The sequence below is a fragment of the Megachile rotundata genome, chromosome 10 (genome assembly GCF_050947335.1).
Source record: "Megachile rotundata isolate GNS110a chromosome 10, iyMegRotu1, whole genome shotgun sequence".
Lineage (NCBI taxonomy): Eukaryota > Metazoa > Arthropoda > Insecta > Hymenoptera > Megachilidae > Megachile > Megachile rotundata.
The window spans coordinates 16,272,846-16,297,780 of record NC_134992.1 but is presented as its reverse complement, the minus strand read 5'-3'; the positions used below and the strand labels follow the sequence as shown (position 1 = coordinate 16,297,780).

At 31.5% G+C, this 24,935-nt stretch overlaps 4 protein-coding genes across 15 annotated transcripts; 2 read left to right on the top strand and 2 right to left on the bottom strand.

Moving 5' to 3' along the window:
* Window positions 1-63: 63 nt before the first annotated feature.
* spas (spastin) lies at window positions 64-8,406 on the top strand. 9 transcript variants are annotated; one of them, XM_012294665.2, is made up of 8 exons: window positions 64-239; window positions 1,318-1,567; window positions 1,647-1,817; window positions 2,346-2,606; window positions 3,313-3,665; window positions 3,741-4,072; window positions 4,142-4,452; window positions 4,578-8,406. In XM_012294665.2, the coding sequence occupies exons 2-8, from the start codon at window positions 1,438-1,440 to the stop codon at window positions 4,739-4,741; spliced, it is 1,722 nt and encodes a 573-aa protein (XP_012150055.1). In that variant the 5' UTR covers window positions 64-239; window positions 1,318-1,437; the 3' UTR covers window positions 4,742-8,406. The 9 variants fall into 9 exon arrangements, 8 of the variants coding, with proteins under 8 accessions (XP_012150055.1, XP_012150049.2, XP_012150047.1 ...); XR_001097150.2 differs by lacking the exon at window positions 64-239 and having other exon boundaries at window positions 290-1,567; window positions 4,578-5,531; window positions 5,620-8,406; XM_012294659.2 differs by lacking the exon at window positions 64-239 and adding an exon at window positions 290-568.
* Rox8 (TIA1 cytotoxic granule associated RNA binding protein Rox8) lies at window positions 8,192-12,208 on the bottom strand. Its single transcript, XM_003707224.3, has 3 exons — window positions 11,172-12,208; window positions 10,507-10,803; window positions 8,192-10,351 (listed from the first exon to the last, which is right to left on the bottom strand). The coding sequence occupies exons 1-3, from the start codon at window positions 11,757-11,759 to the stop codon at window positions 10,058-10,060; spliced, it is 1,179 nt and encodes a 392-aa protein (XP_003707272.1). The 5' UTR covers window positions 11,760-12,208; the 3' UTR covers window positions 8,192-10,057.
* Window positions 12,209-13,022: 814 nt separating this feature from the next.
* Git (ARF GTPase-activating protein GIT1) lies at window positions 13,023-18,455 on the bottom strand. The gene is made up of 13 exons (XM_003707222.3): window positions 17,969-18,455; window positions 17,457-17,590; window positions 17,276-17,388; window positions 17,012-17,198; window positions 16,812-16,942; window positions 16,567-16,756; window positions 16,403-16,475; window positions 15,882-16,079; window positions 15,653-15,819; window positions 15,050-15,220; window positions 14,804-14,983; window positions 14,488-14,718; window positions 13,023-14,410 (listed from the first exon to the last, which is right to left on the bottom strand). The coding sequence occupies exons 1-13, from the start codon at window positions 18,024-18,026 to the stop codon at window positions 14,213-14,215; spliced, it is 2,031 nt and encodes a 676-aa protein (XP_003707270.1). The 5' UTR covers window positions 18,027-18,455; the 3' UTR covers window positions 13,023-14,212.
* Window positions 18,456-20,461: 2,006 nt separating this feature from the next.
* On the top strand, window positions 20,462-24,887 carry LOC100875497 (dnaJ homolog subfamily C member 10). 4 transcript variants are annotated; one of them, XM_076536114.1, is made up of 14 exons: window positions 20,462-20,735; window positions 20,802-21,020; window positions 21,092-21,176; window positions 21,352-21,520; window positions 21,747-21,960; window positions 22,036-22,247; window positions 22,397-22,621; window positions 22,728-22,946; window positions 23,041-23,173; window positions 23,253-23,471; window positions 23,571-23,846; window positions 23,916-24,192; window positions 24,260-24,458; window positions 24,525-24,887. In XM_076536114.1, the coding sequence occupies exons 3-14, from the start codon at window positions 21,160-21,162 to the stop codon at window positions 24,744-24,746; spliced, it is 2,382 nt and encodes a 793-aa protein (XP_076392229.1). In that variant the 5' UTR covers window positions 20,462-20,735; window positions 20,802-21,020; window positions 21,092-21,159; the 3' UTR covers window positions 24,747-24,887. The 4 variants fall into 4 exon arrangements, with proteins under 4 accessions (XP_076392229.1, XP_012150042.2, XP_012150043.2 ...); XM_012294652.2 differs by having other exon boundaries at window positions 20,462-20,739; XM_012294653.2 differs by lacking the exons at window positions 20,462-20,735; window positions 20,802-21,020; window positions 21,092-21,176 and having other exon boundaries at window positions 21,377-21,530.
* Window positions 24,888-24,935: the final 48 nt, after the last annotated feature.

The window sequence follows — 24,935 nt, the reverse complement described above, 5'->3', positions numbered from 1 at the left end:
GATACTAATTTGTATTATTTTGCATATATGCATGAGTGTTGCACAATTGTTGAATATTACATTTCATAAACAAAAATAGAACAGAAATTTATTGGTTTTCTTTAATGCAATACATATTTTTATTATACTATACTATACATATAGAAGTATAAAGATTTAGTGATATAGGAATTAAGGATTCAGTGGTGTAGTGATATACATACATATATAAAGATCTATAGATCTTAGAGTTTCGGAACGTAAGTACGTCTCAACATTGCAGTAGAGGTATTTTGCTTTTACAGTGTGTATCGTATACATTATATGTGCGTACTGTGTATGTCAACAATTATCTTTAATTGTACTGTTCTAAATACAAAAATACATTTCTTATATTCGTTCTACAAATGAGTATAACCATATAGAAAAATATAGAAAATAAATCCAGATTTGATCATATGTATAGAACTCAGATAGCATAATAAAGATGCTTAAATATACGCATGTGCAAGAAGACAAAACAAAGAGCGCAAGTGCACAAAGTAATCTATTTTGTGCAGAATACGTACTGAGTGAAATAAATACCGAGGTGCATATAAGTTTCTGTATGTATGTATTTTTATACACACGTTTTTGTAAGACAACGTTTGTTGATGTTTGTAGATCGATGTTATACATCGATGTTCCAAGTTAAATGCGAATCAAAACAAGCGATGCTGAAGAAGATCACGAACCACCCGATTTCGTTCATAATTCGCCAATTCCGAACATCTCGGAATTCCGAATCTTCTTGTTCTTTTCATTTGTTTTCTTTTTGTTCGTTAGTGGAAACGGTTGTTTCGATCTTCAGGAAGACCTCGCTGTTAAACTTCCGAAATAATACCTTTTAGAAACAAAAAATGGTGTGAGTCCAGTTGCAAAGAGGATTTCCCTTTTTCAACGTCTATGCAGTATCGGGAATGTTAGAATGTTTAGCTCAAATTATCTTTGGCGATAACAAGTGTACTTCGTATTTTACGAATTCAAAAATTGTGATAGGAAATGTCTTACAGTGATGGCGGGCGTCCGATACGTAAGTTCGGCACAAAGTCGCCGAAAAAACTTTGTGTGACAAAGAATGAAAATAACGATAAAACCACAACTACTATTAATTGTAACAACCACCATCACAATCATTATCATCATAATCATCGCTTTCTCGATCCTTCTCAGCCGTCAGTACATAAGCGTAATCTCTATATTGTTTCTTTTCCTTTGATACTACTCTTCAACGTTCTGAGAACGCTTCTCTACCAGTTATTTGTGGTATTTAAGTATTTATATACATCTACGTCTCAGCTGATTCAACGAAGACAAGCTTCCAAGCAGACCTGTCAGCTGGAAATTGTAGTTGGCCAAAAGTCTACAGAGAATTTAAATAACAATTTGAATAATAGTGGGCAAATTGATAACGACGGGATGTCACAATTGCCCAGAAGATCTATTGGTCCTGGTCCTGGAGATCCATTGCTTGCAAAACAAAAACATCATCATCGTAGAGCTTTTGAATTCATTAGTAAAGCACTTAAAATTGATGAAGATAACGAAGGTATGTTATTAATAAATTGTATCTATCTTTTTTAGATTTAGTTATAGCAGTATTTATCTTTTAATTTCCTTTTAATTAGGTCAAAAAGAAATGGCCATCGAACTGTATAAAAAAGGTATTGGAGAACTAGAAAAAGGAATAGCCATAGAGTGTACCGGTGGTCGAGGAGAAGTATGGGAACATGCTCAAAGACTTCATGATAAAATGCGCACTAATTTAGCAATGGCAAAGGATAGACTTGATTTTCTTGGTTCGTATACTTTTATTTTCAATGTACATTATACCTCTTAAGCTGTTCCAACTTTACATGAAATAAACAATTTGATACACACATATTTGTAAAGGTTTTCTTTATAATAGACCTAAATGAAATTATGGTACAGCTTAAGAATCAATATGATATTAATGTACTTAGCATGCTCACGTGTTAATTGTTCTATAATGTTTACGCGTATGTGTGTGAGGGTGTATGTATATTTATGTAAGAATGTATATGTGAGTGTATGCATGCGCGCGTTATCTTTTTTTTTTAAATAATCTTATTTTTTGCACAATATATTTCTTAATACGCGGTGCAAATATATATACATATATATAAATTAGTAGCTAAACTTCATACAGCAGCATTTCTAATGGCCATCTAAGAATTCATTTCATATTGTAATATTAGTTAAGTAGCCTATGATACCGAAGAAAATTGAAAGAATTTCTGAGTTCAATTTGTATTTAGCTATTTAGCCTACTGCAGCATGGCAGAGAATGTTTTTCCTTTTTGTAGTGAGTGTGTGTGAGCTGAAAAAGCTGGATATCTCCAATGAATATCGTGCTCCTGGAAGTAAAGTGGACAACGAACATCCAGGAAAGAATCTGAGGGTCCGGCGCAATATACACACATTACAAACAACTCGATCTCCTTTAAATACAAATCATACAAAAAACACAAACAGTACACAAACAGTGAACGTAGGGCAGAATTCATGTACCCAAATTCCCAAGTTAAGGCCACGTTCACCAAAAAACTATTCTGGCCATTCTGAAGGTACTGTTTGTCTGAAGTTTTGGGCTTACATGCAAATTTTGAATGTAAATTTATTAATATAATATTTATTGTATTCGCTTTCCTGAAGATATTATTCCTATTTGATTATTAACACTTATATTAGTTTTTGACATAGTGCAACAAGTAGTATACATTGATATATTATATTAATTGCTACACTTACTAGTAGTTTTTTATATCTTAGTAATCTAGTTGTGAAGTTTATTTAAATAAGTCATTAAGAAAATATTTGAATTATTTATATACATAAAATAAAAATGTGTGTATTGAACAATCAATTAATTTAACAAGGCTATATGCATGAGTATGTGCTTTATGTAAAAATTAAAAATTATGTTTGAAGAACATGTTAGGTAATTTACAATGGTAACGATTACTTTATCGCATTTTTCGATGTTTAAATCTGACATTTATCTTAAAAGGTTTCAAAGTCCTCGTAAAATTTTTAGTAAGAAACATATTAAATACACTTATAAAACAATAATGATGTAACATGTGTATATTGTTCTTAAAATTTCAGCTTTATAATTACATTAGCATTATTATGATAGTTTTAGATTTTGTTGATACTTACACGCTTTGTTTCAAAATATTTATTTCGTATTTTGTTTGTATATTAGATTTGTCAACGAGGTATTGACAAACACGGATAATATAATTTACTTACATTTAAATATTTTTGTAGCATCTGGAAGAAAATTATCAGTACCTGGAAAAAGAGTAGGCACTGCAATTAGCAAAAGCCAAACATTACCACGAAGTATGGGACGTTCAACACCAGTTCAGCCTTGTCACAGAGTCACACCTGTTAAACCATCATCCACACCTCCTTCAGTAAAAAGGCAATTATCTGTACCTGGAAATGGTTCTCCTATCAGAAGACCTGGAACGCCTACTACATCAAACAGTAACAAAGGAACACCCACTAGAAAAGTTCCTCTCTTAAAGGGCGTAGATCCAAAACTAGCCCAAGTTATTCTTGACGAAATTTTGGAAGGAGGAACAGCCGTGCATTGGGAAGACATTGCTGGTCAAGAAGTTTGTAGATATTACATTTGTATGTTACAAAAAAGAGAAATGTTAAAAATTACAGTATTGGTTTTTTGAACGTAGACGGCAAAACAAGCACTACAAGAAATGGTGATATTACCTTCTTTAAGACCTGAATTATTCACCGGTCTACGGACACCTGCGAGAGGATTATTGTTATTCGGCCCACCCGGAAATGGGAAAACATTACTTGCACGTGCTGTAGCCACTCAATGCAATGCTACATTTTTTTCAATATCAGCTGCTAGTCTCACATCAAAATATGTCGGAGAAGGAGAAAAATTAGTGAGAGCTCTTTTCGCTATAGCGCGAGAATTACAGCCATCTGTGATTTTTATTGATGAAGTTGATTCATTATTAAGTGAACGCAGGGATAATGAACACGAAGCTTCTAGGTACATTATGTGAATATTAGAACTCATAAAAAATAATGAATTTTTATTTAATTAACATTTATTATCCAGGCGGTTGAAAACAGAGTTTTTAGTAGAATTTGATGGTCTGCCGTGTAATCCGGAGGAAAGAGTACTTGTTATGGCTGCTACAAATAGACCTCAAGAATTAGATGAAGCGGCGTTAAGAAGATTTACGAAACGTGTATATGTTACATTACCAGATTTACAAACAAGAATTATGCTTCTTAAGCGTCTATTAGCTAAACATAATGATCCATTAACTACAGAAGAATTAAATGAAATGGCGCTCTTAACTGAAGGCTATTCCGGAAGTGATTTAACGGGTTTAGCTAAAGATGCTGCACTTGGTCCTATCAGAGGTAAGATTTGTGCAATTTTTATTCTTTAATTTCGGTAAAATAGACTGAATGGATATTAATATCTTGACCAGACAGTCTAACACAGATCCTCCTAAACATTCGAAAATTGTTATTTTTTATAACAGAGCTTAATCCAGATCAAGTAAAGGAGTTGGATCTTAACTCCGTGCGCAACATTACGATACAAGATTTTCGTGATTCACTTAAAAGAATTCGTAGATCCGTATCACCTGCAAGTTTGGCTGCTTACGAAAAATGGAGCTTTGAGTATGGTGACGTAAGTCTATGATTTTTAAGAATTAGTTAAAAGGCAACTGTTTACAAATAAGTTACATTCAAAGTATCAATCGTTTCAACAAGAAACAAAGAACTGTAACAAGAGAAAAATATTTCAAAAGTGACTTTCTGCGATATTAATTATTACAAAGTGTAAATACAGCAGCTTTTACATTTTCTAAACTAATTTATAAATAATAATGTCTATATACAAAAAGGAAATGTTATAATATGTGAAAAGCACTCTTGCCAAGTAATGTTTTTTAAATCATGTTACAAACGTAACAATGTAATATGAATAGCTTTATACTGCATAATACATTCCATACTCCATCCACAAATCAGGTATCGTAGATTTAAGTTTCACCGAAATGGTGTTAATAGTAGAATTCCAAAGTTCGTAGTCTTACGATTTGCGAAAATTTTGATAGTTTCTTTAATTTATGCTTTTCGAAAATGACAATTTTTTTATTTGTTTAATTAAAATTTACTCAACTGCTTCCTACGCACGTAGATAATCTCCTAATGTAAATTATTGTAACAACATGCACCTTATGACGAACGAAGAAAATAATGTAAATATCAAGTGTTGATCAAGCGTAATTGAGTTTAACAGTATTGAGTAGAAAGACTGCATTTGCACATGAAACAGCACACGTCCAATCAGATAATAAAACAATTGATATAATTGGATATAAATGGATATCTAACTACTGCTGTAGTTAAGTTATCGGATAAGCATAGAAATTTGTAGGTGTCTTGTATAAGCAAATGCTGAAAGTGAAATACACAAATTGCTTTAGGTATGTAAGTTTTGTAAAAATAAATTGCACACTATAATAACGTACCGAAGAGAAATATTGAAAATATTACTCTTGTTATGTTTGATAGGAATTCAAATGTTTGGTTGATAAATGTTAAAATGGAATAATACCATTGTGATGTATCAATGAGGGTATCGCATTGGTCAGCTTGTAAATTAACTCTTGATTTGATGAAATTTCTATCGAGACAACGAACTGGAACTATATTTGAAATGAGTGGAATTCGAAATACTTATAATTTATAATCAAATATTATCAATGAAACAATAATGTTATGATACACATATTCTATAACGAGAAATCCTATATATATTATATATATACATATAAAAGTTTTTGATATTTATCTATTGCTTAAAGTGCTCAAACAAAAAGTGATTGTGCTTGTACGACATAATTATACAATTGAAAACGTGTTTATTGCAAAATAATATTAATAAGCATGTTAATACAATATTATTTTCGCCCTGAAGTTAGTTATATTAATCTTTTTGACTTCACGTAATTTACAATTTTTGTTTATAAGAGAAGCACATAATAGTTGTTCCAAAAAATTATACCTCATTATAACTTATTTTTAATAACATACATGCAACGAGTTTAAAGCTTCTCTGGTGTGATCAGTAGTTAATATTAATCAATAATAATGATAGATGTGTACATGAGTAATATATACGTGGCACGTGTTAATTTTTTTTCTGCCACGTAGATCAATGAAAAGTAAATTTCTCCCTGTACTTGTTAGAATTTCCATGTGAACTATAAGTGATATAAAATATTAAAATAATGTAGGAATCACCACATACATAGTACTTACAGTTGTGCAAAGTACACGCACTATTCTTTATAGAAAAATGCAAATGAAGTTGACGATGCAAATAATGCCAAATGAGTTTACTTTCAAAGGTATATTAGTGTATAAGCTGTTGAGTTTAATATGTGTTGTCACATAATAATGAGTAATTAATTTAATTAAAAGCATCACAAACGTAATACGTATTACACTAAAATGTTAAGGCTTTTTATTCTAAAGATTTAGTGCCAACACAGTTTGTATTGTACTGATTATAGTTAAGTTTCACTTACTTTAGAATAATTTTCTCTTCGATTCTGCGCCGAACTTTCTCGTATGTGAAGTTTTGTTTGCTATTGTATGTATAATTACAGTAACGTTAATTGAATCTTTTTTCGATGATCTTGCACAACAGACTGTTTATCAATATGGGTATATGTATCTACAACCCTGGCCTTCCAAGTTAAAAACACGCTCAGCCTCGATTAAGTTATTTTGCTACTTTTATAAAAACTTGTAATAGAGAATTTCTTAAGGATATAAAGAAAATAATGCTAATATTAATTAATGCTATTTAAATTAATAATAATGAAATGTGAGTTGATCGTTGAGAAATGTTTGCACGCGTTTAACTAGGATTACTTTTTTCTTATGTATTCTAAGATGCGACTCTTATTCTTTAAATAATAGTTTTGATATCAGTACTAATCCGATGCAACTTTTTGAGAGGAAAGAAAGAGATTATTACCGGAGCAAGTTTATTTTATAAAATTTAACGTAAAACTTCCAAGATTTCTGTTTTATTTCTATTGAATCTCTAATTAGATATACTTCGATGAAATGTGAAACTTATATTTCTTTATCAGTATTATAGGTTGCTTAAAAAATTATATTGAACAAGGTAGACAATTCACGTTTGTAGACTGTAAATTAAATTCTTTCATTGAGCAACTCGTTTTTAATGTATTGTGCCGTAGTTATTCTACGCTTGATAAAAAAAATAATTAACAAATACATTTAATTAACGTTAATATACTCAGTGATATCATGCAATTAAATAGTAATTTTTAAATATAGCTGAATAATGTAGCGATACCTATTACTGTACAGAAACACAGATATCCTATTTCATATTTTGCCGCTGTGTGATCGAAATCGAGGAACGCATGTATTGTGTGTAAAAAAGTGTACAGTACAAATTATTCTAACACATTTCATTAAGGGAAAAAAAAAAGGAATGATCATAACTTCCATTTGAAAGTTAATTCACAATTTTGTCGAACCATTAAATATTTAATTAATGTATTGTTAAATTACTCCTAACTTGTATTATTTGTATTCGCGAAAGAAATATAATTTTGTTCATGTAACAGCAGTGATATAATCAGCATAATACTTTTGTACTGAATTGATGTAATAACGCACTTTTTAAATTGATACAAAAAATATACTAAATAATTGTGTTTTCTTTGGGATATATATACATATATATCACAAACGTTTTACTTAATGTTAAATTTTATTGTGTTAGATTAATCAGTCAAAATATTGTCTTCTTCTACACAAGTCATCCAGTCAGAAATGATTTTTTTTTATGTGCTTGACAAGATGATTCGTAGAAAAAATATTCTTCGTTTCACGTAATTGTTTATTGTAAAAGTATATCGGCTGTAAAATAAAATTACCTTGTATGTACTTAAAAAACGTGTTATATTATTTTGAACATTTAATCATTTATATAAACGAAGATACTACGTCTCTTATAAATTTAAAAAACCACTTTTGATATTATTTCATAACTTTTTATATTTTTATAATAACGTGGGCTATGAAATAATACAAAATATTGTGTATTTTAAATATTTATTCCTTTTTTTTCATTCAAAGGACAATTTGTTTTTATTATAAGATAACATTATCCTAAGCATTTTTCGAGGGTTCTCCACACCCTGCTGTACCTAAATTACTCTTTATATAACATTTTTTTTTTTATGTCTTCCATCGGTTCACTGATTATTATTCGTCCATAGACAAGTTTTTTTTTTCTTTTTTTTTCTCAATTGGCTCTCTGCAGTTCGATATCACTTATCGCAGTCAATTAATCATTGCTGTATTCGACTTTTATGTTTCTCCTGTTATTACATTTAGTACTGACTTTATACAAATTGGTTTCGAAAGGTTTATGGCTTTTTTATCGTCGGTGGTGAAGCGAAATGTCGATAAATTTTCATTCACTCCAATCACCCTTAACTTCTTTACTTTTATTATTAATTTAGTAATTTGATTAGGTATAATTTGAAATATTGAAATCCAAAAAATATTAAGAACAAAAAGAAAAGATAATGAATTTTTTAAAGATAAATAAATATTAAAACTAGTTATGTTGAAATATTATGAATAAAAACCTATCGAATTCGTGCAACAAACTTCTACATATATTGTATAGTAATTGGAAGACACGAAGATACAAATATCGTGCCATATAATAATTGCAATAATATCAAAGCATGAGATAATATCACTTGTGATTGTCAATTGATATACTGATTACTACAAAACGAAAGTTTCCACATATCTTGTGTACTATATATTGAAAGTAACGTAATTTTCAGTTTTCAATACGTAAGGTTAATTAAAGGCAGAACAATAGTGACTCCAGCTCTTAGTGGAAGTATTTATTATCATTATCATTATACTTAAATTACATCGTAATAATTACACCAAGGTTCACTATTTCTTTGTACAAACGGAGAGGAGTCACTAGAAGCTACACAACACAATATACTGAATTAAGTCAAATTCTGTTTAAAAAATATGCCACTTGTGGCATATTCTCTGGAATATTTTTCTTGAAAATTCTTGATAAGAATTTTTTGTACATTTACCACCGACGATAAATATCACAAAACGAGGAAAGTTTACAACTCGTTTATCGACTCGCATCATAGTTTATTTTAATTAAGGGCCCTGCATACGTCAAAGCATGCATCCAAATCTAGCTACATCACAGGCGCCATGTCTACCTATACTCTCTATCTTATACTATGTTCAATGTCATACTCTGTGTTTACCATAAATGAACATTTATCTTTGTTCATCGATGATTTGAAATAAACTAAAAATTGGTAATTGTGGCAAAAATATTAAAAATATAACAACACAACGGTCGCATACATACGTACACCTTACGCAGCACAACGAATGCAGGGCTCGTTAAGGGGCTGCAACCATAAGTTCAGAAATATACCTCATTCAACACTTTGAAACTCTTGAAAAAATTATATTATACACTGATGGATTGACTGCTATGATATATTTTCTTTTTCAATGAGCATTGCGAGATAAAACTCGCATTTGTTAAAATGATATACGTTTCTATTGTTTGGCAAGGGAAACGTACAAAGGAAATATACATTTATGCATATACGTGTGTATATATGTTTATATATATATATCACTTTGAACTTTTGATGGAACAGTTCTTCATGAGATTATTTATATCAGTCAATATTGAGACAACCAAATTTAGAAGTTTTTCTTTACAGTGTAATACTTCGATTGAAGTAAAATTAGGATATTTGTACATATGATAACGCAGTCAAAATACCAATAAATTTGTTGGAATAGGTATATGACAGAACAATTTTTGCAAACGCCCCAAGGGCAAATGTATCATATGTAACAATTAGTTGACGTCAATCAATGATCAATTTCATTGCGTGGGGTATTGTGGCATGGTGTATGCTACCATAGCTGGTTGCTGACCTGGTGGTAATGGTGCAGTTGCTGTCGGTGGTGCGGCGGTCGCTTGTGCAGGCTGCCATGTACCTGCACCGGGTGCAGGCATTCGCATATTACTCATATATTGAGCCTGTTGTCCATAATATTGACCATAGTACTGTGCAGGCTGTAAAAATTGTCCCTGCATTTGTGGATATCCCTGTGGGTACCAATAACCCATTTGCTGACCATATCCATATGCATATTGACCAGCTCCAGCTGTGACCTATTAAATAAAACAATATTACACGTATTAACATATATTAAAAATTTGCTTTGTTCAACCTTGGCAAATTATTTTTTATCCATTTTTTATTTAATAGAAGAATCGTAAAGAAAAATAATTTATAAATCATATATACAAATTTTTATAATAATAACCTGTTGAGCTTGGTGATTTGCATTAGGACCCACACTATTAGGATCTCCATTTTCTTTTCCCCAAAAACATTTTACAATGCTACCATTAATTTCTGTATTATGCGTTGATTCTATGGCATGTGTTGCTGCTTCCTTAGTAGTAAATTTAATGAACGCATAGCCTTTGTCTTTAAATACTCTTATATCTTGTATGGTACCAAATGGAGAAAATGTTTTATTTATCAGTTCGTCCGTAATGCCATTTGTAAAACCTCCACAGTATACTGTGCAATTGGTTGGACTACTTTGGTTATATACCTATCAACAGCACCACGCACAACTTAAAAATTAATTTGCATATTTTTGACCTTTGGAGTACCAAGCAGAGAACTTTGAATCTTCTTCTTATATTCATAGAAACAAGTGCGAATTTTAATATAGTGTCAATTTCATATAATATTAAAATATCAAAACATACATTTGTAATAAATTCTTTAGTTTTCGATAAAAAATTAGCATCATCGTATTATATATTTTTCAAAAATAAGCTGCATACTCTAAAGGCCAATCAATTAAACTGTGTATAAATATTTTTAAACTTTGCATTTGTAAAATAGAAATAAGTTTACATATTTCAGTTACGCGTGAGAAGAATCAACAACTGTTCGATGAAACTCAGATCATACCTCTTCGTAGTTAGGTTTACTATTGTTTGAATGTCGTGGCCTTTCAGATCTTGGTGGCGGAGGTTTTCTGGTTGACCAATTTGTCCTGATGCTTCTAGATCCAAGCCATTGGCCATTCATTGCTGCTATCGCCGCTTCAGCTTCAGACTTTTTGACAAATGATACAAAGGCATATCCTTTACTTTTCATAGTTTGTGGATCGCGAACAATTCTACAATTGCTAATTTCGCCAAAAGGCGCGAATGCTTCTTTCAATGTTTGCGTTTCGATTTCCGGTGAAAGGTCACCGACGAATATGTGATGATGATTACTCGTATCCAACTTCGGCTGATTTCCAGGGCTCGTTGCCCAGTTAACCTTCATTTCCTTATTCAGGAAGGATCGCTTGTTCATGGCGGCTAACGCTGTGGCCGCGCATTGATGATTCGTAAATTCGACGAACGCATACGGATCGTTTCCTGGTTCTCGTATAATCTTGCATCCTTTAACGGCACCTATTTGTGAAAAAAGTGCGCACAACAGTTCCTCCGACACCGAAGAGTCTAGATTTCCCACATACAGCGTTCGTGGATTGCTTTCTTCGCTCATGCTCGCTCTTTCAGGACCTTTGTACTTCTTTATTTAACTAATTTTCTTACTTTCCTTGGGCTTAATTTTACGGTTCACACGTTCAGCGCGTGGTGCGTGCATTTACCTCGACCCCAGCATCAGAATTCAGATTTTCTCGCCTTTTACAAAGAACACGGACGGTTGAACGCGAAGCTACACCCAGCCTCTACGTCATACTAACATAAAATGGCCGCTCTCCTGCTTCACTACTTTCCCTTCAATCATCCACGTAAACGTTCGAATTTTACCGATTAATTTACTTCAAAGTGTATCTCTTTCACGCGCGTCCAATTCCTTTTACCTACCTATCGAACGTTCGTTAAATTGACTCAAATAACTTGTAACTTTGTCGGCTAAAGTATAAAGAACACGTGTTTTTGTATCATCCGTCGAAGATTTCATAACAGGTAGCGCGAAAACGCTTGTGAATCATTGGCCTACGAAATTCACTAGACAACCATTGTTAAAGGCTGATTTTCATGAAAATTTTGTCTTCGGAACGACAACTACAACGAATAGACACGATGAAATCCGGTCCAAGCAAAAGAACAGAAATCTTTTTTCCTTTCAAAATTATACTACCCTGTTATAAATTCAAGTATAACAGGTATAAACGCATACTACCACAGTATATCTTATGCTGTGATACTACTTTAATTATGCATACGATGCAAATTTAGTATCGAGTTATAGACACGATTATAAAGTGATTTTATTTTTTAGTTTGGTTTACAATTAGTTTCGAGGATCTTCATAATAGCTAGTTTACTTCAATGAAGATATCCTATTCAGATATCAATACCACTGCACTCTATAGAGTTTGTGTCTCCGTCTAATCACGCACACGGAATCATTTATTAACCGGTATTGCGCGCGACATTTTGAAAACCTTTACTCATTCACGCTTTCTGTTATACATATTTTGATGACACAAACAATTCAGCAATTGAGAAGGGAAATTCTTTTCGAATCAATTGAGCAGACTTCAATTTCTCTACATGCAATAATATCTTGTGCACGCATCCATAAGACGCGTGTGCAAAACAGAATTTTCCATAAACTTCTACATCTTTTTAACAAGGCAGACCGGTTACTCGTTATGCAGTTCTCATTTCATATCTATTATAGCACATATAAGGTACCCCAAAACTGGTGCGAGAACCGCATTAAGATGATTCTGAATAACTTTTTCCAAGAAACAAACCATTTGTCACATAAATAAGTGTGAGTATGTAACGATGATTAAAACAGAAATGACTTTATTATTCAATTTTAAAATAAACCGCGCCTACAAAGGAATATTTCCGGATCAAAAAATATAAGAGAACAATGTTATACAATGAAAACAATACTGGTGTTGCATGCATTTTAAATTACTACTATGCAGTTGCGATTGATTTATGTACAATTAAGAGTTAATAATCTTTGGACATATAAAAATCTTTGGAAGTAATTTAATTTTAATAGTTATATTTGCCAGTAGACCTATACTATGCGAACAATGATATAAGATTTAAATTTTATTGAACTGTTAAACATATATTCCTACCTTTGATATTACAAACAAAATTCTTAACTTATGTACCACAGTTAAAATGATTACACATGGCCACATTAGTTAATGAAATAAAATACTTTTCATTTTTACTGGCAGTAAATACCTCACGTGTTATGCTTTAATATAAGCTGGTTTACTAATCAACATAGTAAAACTCAAATTACGAACAGAATCAGTTATTTACAAATAATTTGCCATCGTACACAAATTACTAATAATTCAACAATATTATTAACCAACTGTTCAATTATACAATTTATAACGTAAATAATTATTTGATGATTGCTCAATATACTTTTTATTATTCAAATTAAAATGCACAGGATTTTTACATGCTATTAACAGACGTTTTGTAAGAATTACTCTTTTCATTCCATATTGCACTTGAACATTTTTATCACATAAAGAAAAATAATTTTTTTCGTATTAATAATTGTTTACATGCCAGCTTATATGAGCAACAATTACATTTATAAAATCAAGTGTATAAACTTAAGTTGCGTATTAATAAAATTCATTGGTTTGTGGCTACTCAGTCTTTATGACATTAAAAATTATAGTCTCTTTCTATATATATATATATATATATACATATACATATACATACATATATATATATATATAGAATCTTGGAGAATGTCATGTTTCTTATTATTTGAACAAACTATACGAGTGTTCATGCGTTAAATTTTGCATTATTTACATTAAAATAAACGTATGAATATTAGACAACAAATTATCTTTATATAATATAAAACGAATACTTATTAAATGTTTGTGATGATTTTGAGTATTACGACTTTAGGTGTCTGTACAACTTATATACATCGAGTATAGAAAATTATTTAAATTGTAATACTTTGCCTTTGATTTGTTACGTTTGAAATTGGGTAACAAGAAGCTTCGTTGCTTTGGCAATGTCATAAGCACATGAACGTACTTGTTGAAGACAGCGGTCCATATGTTCAATATCGCTAGTATATCTTTGAAGACCAGAACATTCTGCCTGAAGTCTCCCTGTATTACCGTTCAATTGACGTAAAGCAGATCTGATATTTTCTTCAATAGGGTTCTATACAAAAAAGAGGAATTTATTATAATAAATAAATCTAAACAGTAGAGTATCTAAAAAAATAATTTCAATCTTACTTGAGGAAATATAGCTGTAAGCTCTGCAACAGCAACTCTGATTCTTTCTGCACAAGGTACGAAAGCTTCTCGTTGTTTCGGATCTTGCATGGCCATCCACAATTCCTGTATTCTTCTTGTAACTTGTTCAGTTCTTCGAGTAACTTCTTCACTGGGTGGAAGAGTAGGTGCACCACATTCCCACAGACTTTGTGTATTGTTTCGGGATATCGTCTCTGGATCTCGTTTAGACTGTATTTTACATTTACATACGAAAATATTAAATAAGAAAATATTAATTCATAATTAAATTTTTATAGCGTTTTACTGTTAGTACCTGACAAATAGATGTTGACCATGAAGTAGGTTTCCTCAAACCTTCTCTTGTTTCATACATAGATGCAGGTCGTTGATTGCTTCTGGTAAGAGATGTTTTTATATCAAGTACTGGTTCCAACTCCGGTTCTTGTTCTCCGCCAACGTGACCATTAACGATACTATCGGTGGATTCTTTCATCTGTGTATTTCGTATATCAGATATTCAGCCTCAAAATATAAAGTAAATGTAATGTAATTGTCTTACATGAATCATTTGTTTCAGTTCATTATTTTCACGTGTAAGTTGCTCTATGGTATTTTGTAAAGTATGCATCTGCTCACGAAGATCCCTGACGGTGGATTCAGAAAGAGTTAATTGTTTTTTCAAAACTTCTACAACGGATGGAAGCCCTTTGGCTAATGGTGCAAACGCTTCCTGCAATAGTATTTTAATATATTCCTCGAGATTTTACTTTTGTATAAAGAAAGAATATTATGAGTCACTCTATGTGATTGTTACATAACAAAACACATAATTTGTGTTATAAATTTTAGTAAATTATAAATTATAAAGAGGTGAGATAATGCAAGTCATTAAATATAATATATGACATTTAAATTTATGTAATTCTGGCAAAGGCTGCACATGCACTAACAGACCTGTGCACTTGCCTAATAGCACTGTCTACAGAAGAGCCATGTACTTAGCCGATTCCTTATTCTTCTTTTCGTAACTAGAGCCGGTACCTTTAATACGTTACCACACAATTTTATCTATTTTAAACAATAACTTGCGCCCGTCTTTTTTTATATTTGTCGTATTTATAATATTTATTTTTATTTTGCTATAAAATAATTTATTGCATACCTCGTTATTCATTTTGAACTGTGTTGAATATTCAGGCACTGTATTATCTGTTGATATTAACGCATAATCGTCGTCAGAAGCGACGCTATCGTATAAAGGTTCATCATCGGACATTTGTGATCGATATTTTCCCAGTTGCTCCTTGCGAAGCACAGAACCGGTTGGATCTAACAGTGATACATGCATAAATATAATAAGTGAGTTGTGATACACGTAGTAGTTTACAAACCTTGTAACGATGCATTATTTGCCAGTATATGTCGTCTACGAGCTTCATTGAGTAAATCTACGATCAGAGTAGCAAATTCCTTCGGCGTAAATCTTGCTAGTTTCTGTCTACCTTGATTTCTTGTAGATGATAATTGTGGATTGACTGGCAGAAAAGGTACTGTACATTTTTCTGGTAAAGCTGCAGTTGTAGACCAAACTATTAAAACAAATATAAGCTTAAAATTATTACTGCTCTCTATTGTTTATCCGTTATTTTGTTATTAAAAGTATATAAATATTTTTATTCAAACTACAACTTCAAAACTATTATTAAAAAACTGGAATTTTAAAATTTAACTCACCCTTCCTTCAAAGTGATGCGATAAAAAAAAGTGTAAAATGTATTAATAGTATAATGTATCAAATATATACATGAATAAAATACAAGAATTACATATATTACGCTATGTTACTTTTAAATATTAATGTGTTTATTGCTCAAATAAATTGGTCATTTATAAAATACAACGATTTACTTACTTTCTTCGTTCTCCCGTCGATCTACTTCGTCATATACATCCATTGCTAATTCCTCCAATAAATGATTTGATAACTGAATAAAACAGTCAAAATGTTATACTCGCATTTTAAAAAAAGTATCACCTTGTATACTACATACATTTATTTCTCTAGTTTATACTTACCATTTGTAATCTATTTCTTCCTTCTAAACATAAATTATTTTGTTCTATCAAAAATGTACATTCGGGAATAATTATATGCTCATCCAATCGATGATCTGGTTTACGTGAACATATATAATATGTCAGTCTGTCTGTTACTTCATACATACATTCAATTATACGCTCTGATAATTCCATATGCCCTGCCATTCTGAAAAGCACACAATTTATTGATACATCTAAACAATGTCCCCCTCTATACATACTTGGCAACCTCAGCTGGTGTCTGTCCATTCAAATCAATCATATTAGGATTACCACCATTAGCTATTAAAAGTTCTATCTGTAAAGACTGTCCTGCTCGTGCTGCTACATGTAAAGGTGTTGTACCTTTTTCCTATAAGCATCAGTTCTACATTTTATGTTTTATTATTAAAATATATATTAATATTTTATTTAGAAATACCTTGTAAAAATAACTTGGATTAGCACCTTGTGCAAGTAATCTTAAAGAAGTTTCTAAATTACTTGTACGAACACTACTATGTAACTGTCTACTTAATTCTTCTTCACTACAACATTCTTCTTTACTTGGACGTAATACAAATGCTGAATGTTGATGTTTTGCTTTAATGAAATCAGCCTTTACTGGACTGTGAAACATAGTAATTGAATCATTATTATTAGTGCATTATATCCTGTATTTTTTTACAATGTAATCTATACTAACTGTAATGGGTCTTTAGCCTGTGGCTTTCTTCTATTGATTTTTGAATTATTAGGATCTAAGAGGGAATGTTCCCAAATACTGTTTGCTCCATTATCATTTAATGTATGTACCATCTACAAAACATTAAAAATGATTTTTGGAAATATAAATTATAGAATATTTTATATTATTGTTTACTGACATTGAGTAAGTTTGTATGCCAAGTGCTCTTATGAAGTGACTTTATATGAGATATATGTCGACCAAGGCTACGATGTATACCACAACAATCATCGCATAATAAAATAGCTCTGTTCAATGAAGCCCATCCTGGTTCTAAAATCAATCATAACAATTATTTCTTATTATTAATAAGTATACATTCAATTATGATAAAAATTATATAATTAAAAGTCATAACAATAATAACAATGTTAATTTTATTAAAAATTTATACAATATAATGAATATTTACATATGAAACATGATCTTTTAACATACATATTATACAACTTAAAATAATGTTGATAAAAGTATACAAAGTGATATGTAAATACGTAATTGATATTAACCTCTTTTAAAATAAATTATACAATTTTCGTTAACTAAAAGAATACTTGCTATTGGCACCTGGTTATGTAATATAACAACTGATTAAAAGAGTTAAATAAAAATAATATGTTTAGCATGTTATTAGGAGAAAAATTCATTTACCAAGGGCTCCGCAGTCAGCGCATATATCCGTATTAATTCTGTGTTTCGGTCGAGCCATTCTCTTTGCGTTTCTTTCGTCAGGACACAATAGTAGAACTTATTAAAAAAAATGTGAGAAGTACAACATATTGTACAGGTAGTTTTAAGACTAAGATCAGAAAGAAAATTTGAAGATATGAAACATTAGTTTAGATGTCATTATATATTTAACAACTTCACCATGACAGAAGTCATCCCGAACGAATCTACGATAGTTGCACCATTGATCGAGCATCCTAAAAGACAGGCAATCATGCAATGTACCGTCGCCTACGCTGCTTTACTCCTAACCTCTTCAATTTTTAATGTATCAAATATTAGATATAAATCGAATTGGATGTAACTCGGATATTAAATGATATAGCCGAGTAGACAAAAATGATCCTTCATGATCTACTCATGAAGTAGTCAAGAGTCCCAATTGAAAAGCCGATGTGATCATCTCCTGGTCATTGCCACTGAATGTCGGTAATGAAGGGAATAGCTTACAAATAATTTATATTTAATATGTGTTTATTAGCAATTAACTTTCCAATCGAAATTGTAGAATTATTTGACGAGATTATTTCATATATATAGGGATCTGACCGATAGCCGTATACTTTTCGGGTACTCAGGTACCGAAGTATATTATAAATTTACATCTCTAACGTTTACTTATAGCGAGCGAAGCTCTTATACTTGGCTTTGCAACTTCTTTATCCGCGTTTTTCTTTTGCACCACTCCACCAATTCTCGTCAAATTTTGCATGCACATGCGTATGAACATCCAGATGAACATAGAAAAAAAAAATTTTAAATCGGACTTGCCACGAACGAATAATCACCGAAAAAACTGATCCTAAAAACTGAGGGTCCGAACACGCATATAGGGAAAATAAAAAAATGAATATTTTGGCACTTCGACGACGTAGTATGGTTCCTGAGGCATTTAGAAAGAAATTTCTATTAGGGTTTGATGCGTTTTGATGCCTAATAAAGCCAGGAAATCAATTTTTATCGAATTCGGTCCAAAACGGTACAGGTGGCGCCATCTAGCGGCGAGCGGCGGAACTACGAAAAACTAAAATTTCGATTTTCTCGGAAATTAGGCAATTTTACGTATTTCTGAGGGTCAGAAATTGTTCTGTGACCTCCCTAGAATCTATGTAATGCTACAAGAACCTCCTCAGAGCGCTAGAAAAAAAAATAAAGAAATAGGGCAAAACATGGACTAAAAAATTGGCGTCCATCTAGCGGTGAAAGTTGGAACTACAAAAATATAGAAATGCGATTTTCTCGAATATTAGCGAACTTTGAGTACTTGTGAGGCTCAGAAAGTGTTATGCGATCGCATTAGAAGCAAAATAAAGCAATAAAAGTTTCCTGAAAGCTTTAATAAAGAAAATAAAAAAAATGTCATCTTATGGAGAAAATTTGTGGCGCCATCTAGCGGCGAAACTGCGAACTAAACTGAAAAAATGTATGTCCGAACACGCGTTAAGGGGTCAAATAAAAAAGGATTTTCTGGGCTTAATAGGCAAAAAAATGAATAACTTATTCAACAAAGATTGCTTTAAAATATCTAAAGAAGCATACTACGTCGTCAAAGTTGCGAAATATTACTTTATATGTTTTTCCTTAGCACGTGTTCGGACATACATTTTTTCAGTTTAGTTCGCAGTTTCGCCGCTAGATGGCGCCACAAATTTTCTCCACAAAATGACATTTTTTTTATTTTCTTTATTAAAGCTTTCAGGAAACTTTTATTGCTTTATTTTGCTTCTAATGCGATCACATAACACTTTCTGAGCCTCACAAGTACTCAAAGTTCGCTAATATTCGAGAAAATCGCATTTTTATATTTTTGTAGTTCCAACTTTCACCGCTAGATGGACGTCAATTTTTTAGTCCATGTTTTGCCCTATTTTTTTATTTTCTTTTCTAGCGCTCTGAGGAGGTTCTTGTGACATTACATAGATTCTAGGGAGGTCACAGAACAATTTCTGACCCTCAGAAATACGTAAAATTGCCTAATTTCCGAGAAAATCGAAATTTTAGTTTTTCGCAGTTCCGCCGCTCGCCGCTAGATGGCGCCACCTGTACCGTTTTAGACCGAATTCTATAAAAATTGATTTCCTAGCTTTATTAGGCATCAAAACGCATCAAACCCTAATAGAAATTTGTTTCTAAATGCCTCAGGAACCATACTACGTCGTCAAAGTCCCGAAATATTGCACTTTGCATGTGCAGTAGAATTGACATAGACGGCTCATGTACGTATCGCAATGCTGACACAAAATAATTAATTACTCATTACCCGAACATTATTTATGAACTTTTATGATCGAACCATGTAAATAATGCAGTGCTGTCCATTTTTTAATCATAAAAGTTCATAAACTGTGCTCAAAAAGTGAGTAATTAATGATTTTGCATACTCATTGTCGTGTATATTCCTCCTACGCGCCGCCCGCGCATGCCACGAAGGAATAATTAACGAAAAACCATATCTTCGTAGACTTTAATACAAAATTGAATTTGCTCGCGCTTATGTACTTGACTTTTCAACTTTTTTATCCTCGCTTTTCTCTTGCACCACTCAACCAATTCAACCGGATGACACGGTTGACTATTCTTGCTTTAGCGTGAAATTTACTCGCTCGCTCAACATTGTTAGGTTAGGCGCGGAAAGCCTAATCAAACAGACCTAGTTATTTCTTACTACACAGTGCATTGTATACATAGAGCATGTATGCAAATTTCTATCTAAAATTAGTGTTGAATTATTACATATCTGACATGGAACTTGTAGTTTTAGAGAGGCTTTGATGCGCGTCAAGAGGATCGACAAAGAAAAATACATTTTTCTATCTCAAGTGTTGGGAAATATATGTGGGTGTTTATGTAGCAAACTAGCAGGACGAATATCAATGTACTCTACTTCCTTTTTGTCGTTTTGTGTCCGTTCACGAACACTTGGCTAATCTATAGGTGTCTATAAAAAAGAAACAAATGAATTTAAAAACTAATTGTAAGTATATTTAGGATGTAGAGTATATTTCGTTTTATTATAATTTTCATCTTTTTCCTTATTTTTTATAGTGTTTGGAGTACTATATCTTTAAAATCGCTACACATAAACGTGTAAGAGTACAGGATCGGAGAACAAAATGATTATAAGAAAAATGTAAGTATTTATAAAACGCCGGTATAAGGGAAAAAGGAAAGATTAATAAATATATCAATATCACTCGAATCATAGAAATCAATAATAGAAGTACTTACGTTTTTTAAAGTATATTTTAAAAATTAATGTTATATATCATTTTTAAAAAGTTTAATTAAAATTAAAAATTTTTTAGGTATAAAATGATTAATATATATACATTTATTGTTATTGTTGATATAATATCCATGAGCATGGGAAATGATTATTATGAAATTCTTGGTGTAAGCAAAACAGCTGATTTGAAAGAGATCCGAAGAGCATTCAAGAAATTGGCAGTGGCAGAACATCCTGATAAAAATAATGTATGTGAAGGTACAACTCTCTTATCAACTTCTTATCTAAAGTAAGTCAAGGATTTTAACTAAATATGGTTGAAGTGTACATTCTTGATTGTTCATAATTACTAATTTAAACATAGTGTTTGATCAATAATTTCAGACATCTCTATTTCTAACTTAACGTCTAAAATGTTTTTAAACTAAATAACATTAATGTATTAAAATGAATAATTATTTTGATATATTATAGGATGACCCCGTAGCTCATGATAGATTCATTCAATTAAAAAAAGCTTATGAAACACTGAAAGATCCAGTTTTAAGGAAAACATATGACAACTATGGAGAGATGGGTCTTGATAATACAAACAGAGGAGGAGGTTTTTATTCTTGGAATTATGCAAATGATTTTGAATTATATGCTAATGATCCTGAAATTATTAAGCTCAATAATAATGATTATTGTACGTTTACCTGTAAAAAACAATATTTTTGTTATTATACACTAATAAACAGCATGTATATTTTAATTTTTGCAGTTGAAAGTGTTATAAACACAGAAAAAGCATGGATAATAAATTTTTATTCTCCCATGTGTAGTCATTGTCATCGTCTTGCACCAGTTTGGAGGAAACTTGCAAAAGAATTTGATGGAGTTGTACGAATAGGAGCTGTAAATTGTGAGGATGAATGGCAACTTTGTCATCAGATTCCAATACAATCTTATCCCACTTTAATGTATTATCCAAAGGCAGGTTCATTTCAGATTATTGTTAAAAATTGATCATAGAAAGGACATTAAAGTTCAAACGTTTATAAATACTTTAAAATATTCAAAATGCTTAAATAGCTGCAATCATTGAAAATAAGTTATTGATAGGAACTTTCTTTTTGTTGCAGTATTCAAAAGATGGAGAACGTTATAGGGGTGAAAAGACATATACTGCCATTACGGATTTTATTTTAAACAATTTAGAGGTTGATATACACGAAATAGACGAATCATTGGAAAATTTTATTTTACGTGGTAATAATGGAACAACGAAACATATATTAATATTTGTTTGTGGTGTACATCGAAACTGTTTTATGTCTGCCGATCGTCTCAAAATCGCAGCAATATTCGTAATTATATTCATTCATTTATGAAATATTTCACCTTTTACAACCTGATTCGCTATAATCGTGAGCTGTATTTAATATAACAATAATTGTCACCTTCCTGTTTTAGGAAAATGTGATTGATGTAAAAATACTTTCCTGTGATGAAGAAGAGAAGTGCAAAAATATGGCAGATTCTCAAGATATTAACGCGATTTACTTGTCTGCGTTTAAGAATAATTCTTGGCACGTTGTTCGTTTCAAAAATATAAACAAAGCAGAAGTGTTAATAGAGAAATTGTTGGAACATTTACCAGATCCTAACGAACTTGATGATGATGAATTTTATGTAAATTATCTCTTCCAACAAAAAATATGCGTTTCTCATAATTTTTACTTATGATTAGTTGCTGTTTATTAACGATTAGTCTTGTTTTTCACAGAATATTAAGAAATATTTGGACGACGGAAATATATCCGACTCGAGTTGGCTTTTATATTTTTATATTGGAAAAATGACTGAACTAGATGCATTACTGAAACGACTTTTTAGTAATATTAGCGTTGTTAAGATAGGTAACGTTGAATGTTCGATTTTTATTTTTTCGTGCTGTTCATGATATAATATTACCACTAAATTGTAACGAATTTCTAGGTAAAATTAACTGTGGCAAACATTCACGTATTTGTAGTACATTTAGTGTAGATCATTACCCAATGTGGGGTATTCTTAAACCAGGAGGAGCATTCGAGTTCTATCGTGGAAAGGATCTATTTAATGATATCGTTAAATTCGTGTACAGTAGTATAAAGTCATTAAATGTGTGGACATTGAACGAAAAACAAGTGATATCTATAATGGAAGGAAAGAATGGTAAGGCACGATTTAATTTAAAAATTACCTCGGTGTTCTTATGTTTAAACATGTTTATTGAGTGTATTTTTTTACATTTTCATGGGTTTTTACTTGTAGCCAATGAAGCATGGTTTCTGGATTGGTATGCACCATGGTGTCCTCCTTGCATGCACTTTTTGAAAGAAGTTCGCAAAGCATCAATGGAATTTGACAAATCCGTAGTTCGCTTTGGGACTATAGATTGTACCGTATATACTACAATTTGTCAGCGACAGAACATACGTTCATATCCAACTGCGATGCTCGTAAACGGAACCAATGTTCATAAATTTTCAATGCTGAAAACAGCTGCCAACATTGTTCAATTTATTACTGAAACGCGAAATCCCACCGGTCAGTACATATATTTGCTTATAATATAATTAAAATAATAATTTAATAATTGTCGCATACAATACACAGTGATACGACTCTCGTTAAATAATTTTGAGGATGAACTTGGACAAAGAATGGGTAAACATATTTGGTTCATCGAATATTTTGCACCGTGGTGCGCACCTTGCCAACGACTAATACCCGAATGGATTTCCGTCGCGAACTCTCTATCTATACTTTCATCCGTAAAAGTAGCCAGTGTCGATTGTGAAGCGGAATCTGTTTTATGCGCATCTCAAGGAATACGTAGTTATCCCACTATAAGGATATATTTGAACGAAAATAACGATTTATCTAAATTTGTGTAAGTATTTCTTTCGTTATTGTTTCATAAATAATTTGATTTGAACGATAAATAAAACGATTTTTAGTTCATATAATGGACAACGAGATTCAGTTTCAATATTACAATGGTTCGTACAATTTCTCCCGCGGAAAGTAAGGGATTTGAATCCATCGACTTTAAAAAGAGAGGTATTAAACGATAGAAACACGTGGATCGTTGATTTTTATGTTCCATGGTGTGAACATTGTCGAAAACTTGAACCTCAGTTGGCTATAGTAGCTCAAGTAAGTGTGATATCATTTAGAAAATGATATCGTTATAGTCTGGTTTTCTAACGGTGTTTTTTCCAGTTGATGGGGAAAAAGATACAATTCGGTCGACTCAACTGTGAAATTTATATTAACGAGTGTGCTGCTGCTGAAGTTAGATTTTATCCAACATTGATGGCGTATGATTTTCGATATAATGCAAAAAAACTTGCGAACGGTTACCAAATTAGCGATACAGTGGCAGACAGTATAAAACGTAGTATTCTAGACTTTGTTGCCCGCATTAATCACGATGAATTATAGAATCTTTAATTGTACGGTTTATATACATATCGGGCATCGAATATTACTAACAGGAACAAAATCAATATTTGTAAGACTATTCTTTTGTAATATAATTATTTACATTGTAACACTGCCAAAGTTATTAGATATAGTAAAATACTTTCTATGCATTATCTTAATCCTTCCGCTTCCCAACTAATCCATTAT

Coding starts and splice junctions, on each gene's coding strand:
- spas (XM_012294657.2), top strand. CDS start 1,021: ATGTCTTACAGTGATGGCGGGCGTCCGATACGTAAGTTCGGCACAAAG. Junction 2,607..3,312: donor CTATTCTGGCCATTCTGAAG/GTACTGTTTGTC, acceptor ATATTTTTGTAG/CATCTGGAAGAAAATTATCA. Junction 3,666..3,740: donor AAGACATTGCTGGTCAAGAA/GTTTGTAGATAT, acceptor TTTTGAACGTAG/ACGGCAAAACAAGCACTACA.
- Rox8 (XM_003707224.3), bottom strand. CDS start 11,759: ATGAGCGAAGAAAGCAATCCACGAACGCTGTATGTGGGAAATCTAGAC. Junction 10,804..11,171: donor GTAAACCTAACTACGAAGAG/GTATGATCTGAG, acceptor TGCTGTTGATAG/GTATATAACCAAAGTAGTCC. Junction 10,352..10,506: donor CAAATCACCAAGCTCAACAG/GTTATTATTATA, acceptor TTTATTTAATAG/GTCACAGCTGGAGCTGGTCA.
- Git (XM_003707222.3), bottom strand. CDS start 18,026: ATGGCTCGACCGAAACACAGAATTAATACGGATATATGCGCTGACTGC. Junction 16,757..16,811: donor ACACCAGCTGAGGTTGCCAA/GTATGTATAGAG, acceptor TGTGCTTTTCAG/AATGGCAGGGCATATGGAAT. Junction 15,820..15,881: donor AAATAATGCATCGTTACAAG/GTTTGTAAACTA, acceptor TATCACTGTTAG/ATCCAACCGGTTCTGTGCTT.
- LOC100875497 (XM_076536114.1), top strand. Junction 22,622..22,727: donor TCAAAATCGCAGCAATATTC/GTAATTATATTC, acceptor TTCCTGTTTTAG/GAAAATGTGATTGATGTAAA. Junction 23,174..23,252: donor TATTAGCGTTGTTAAGATAG/GTAACGTTGAAT, acceptor ACGAATTTCTAG/GTAAAATTAACTGTGGCAAA.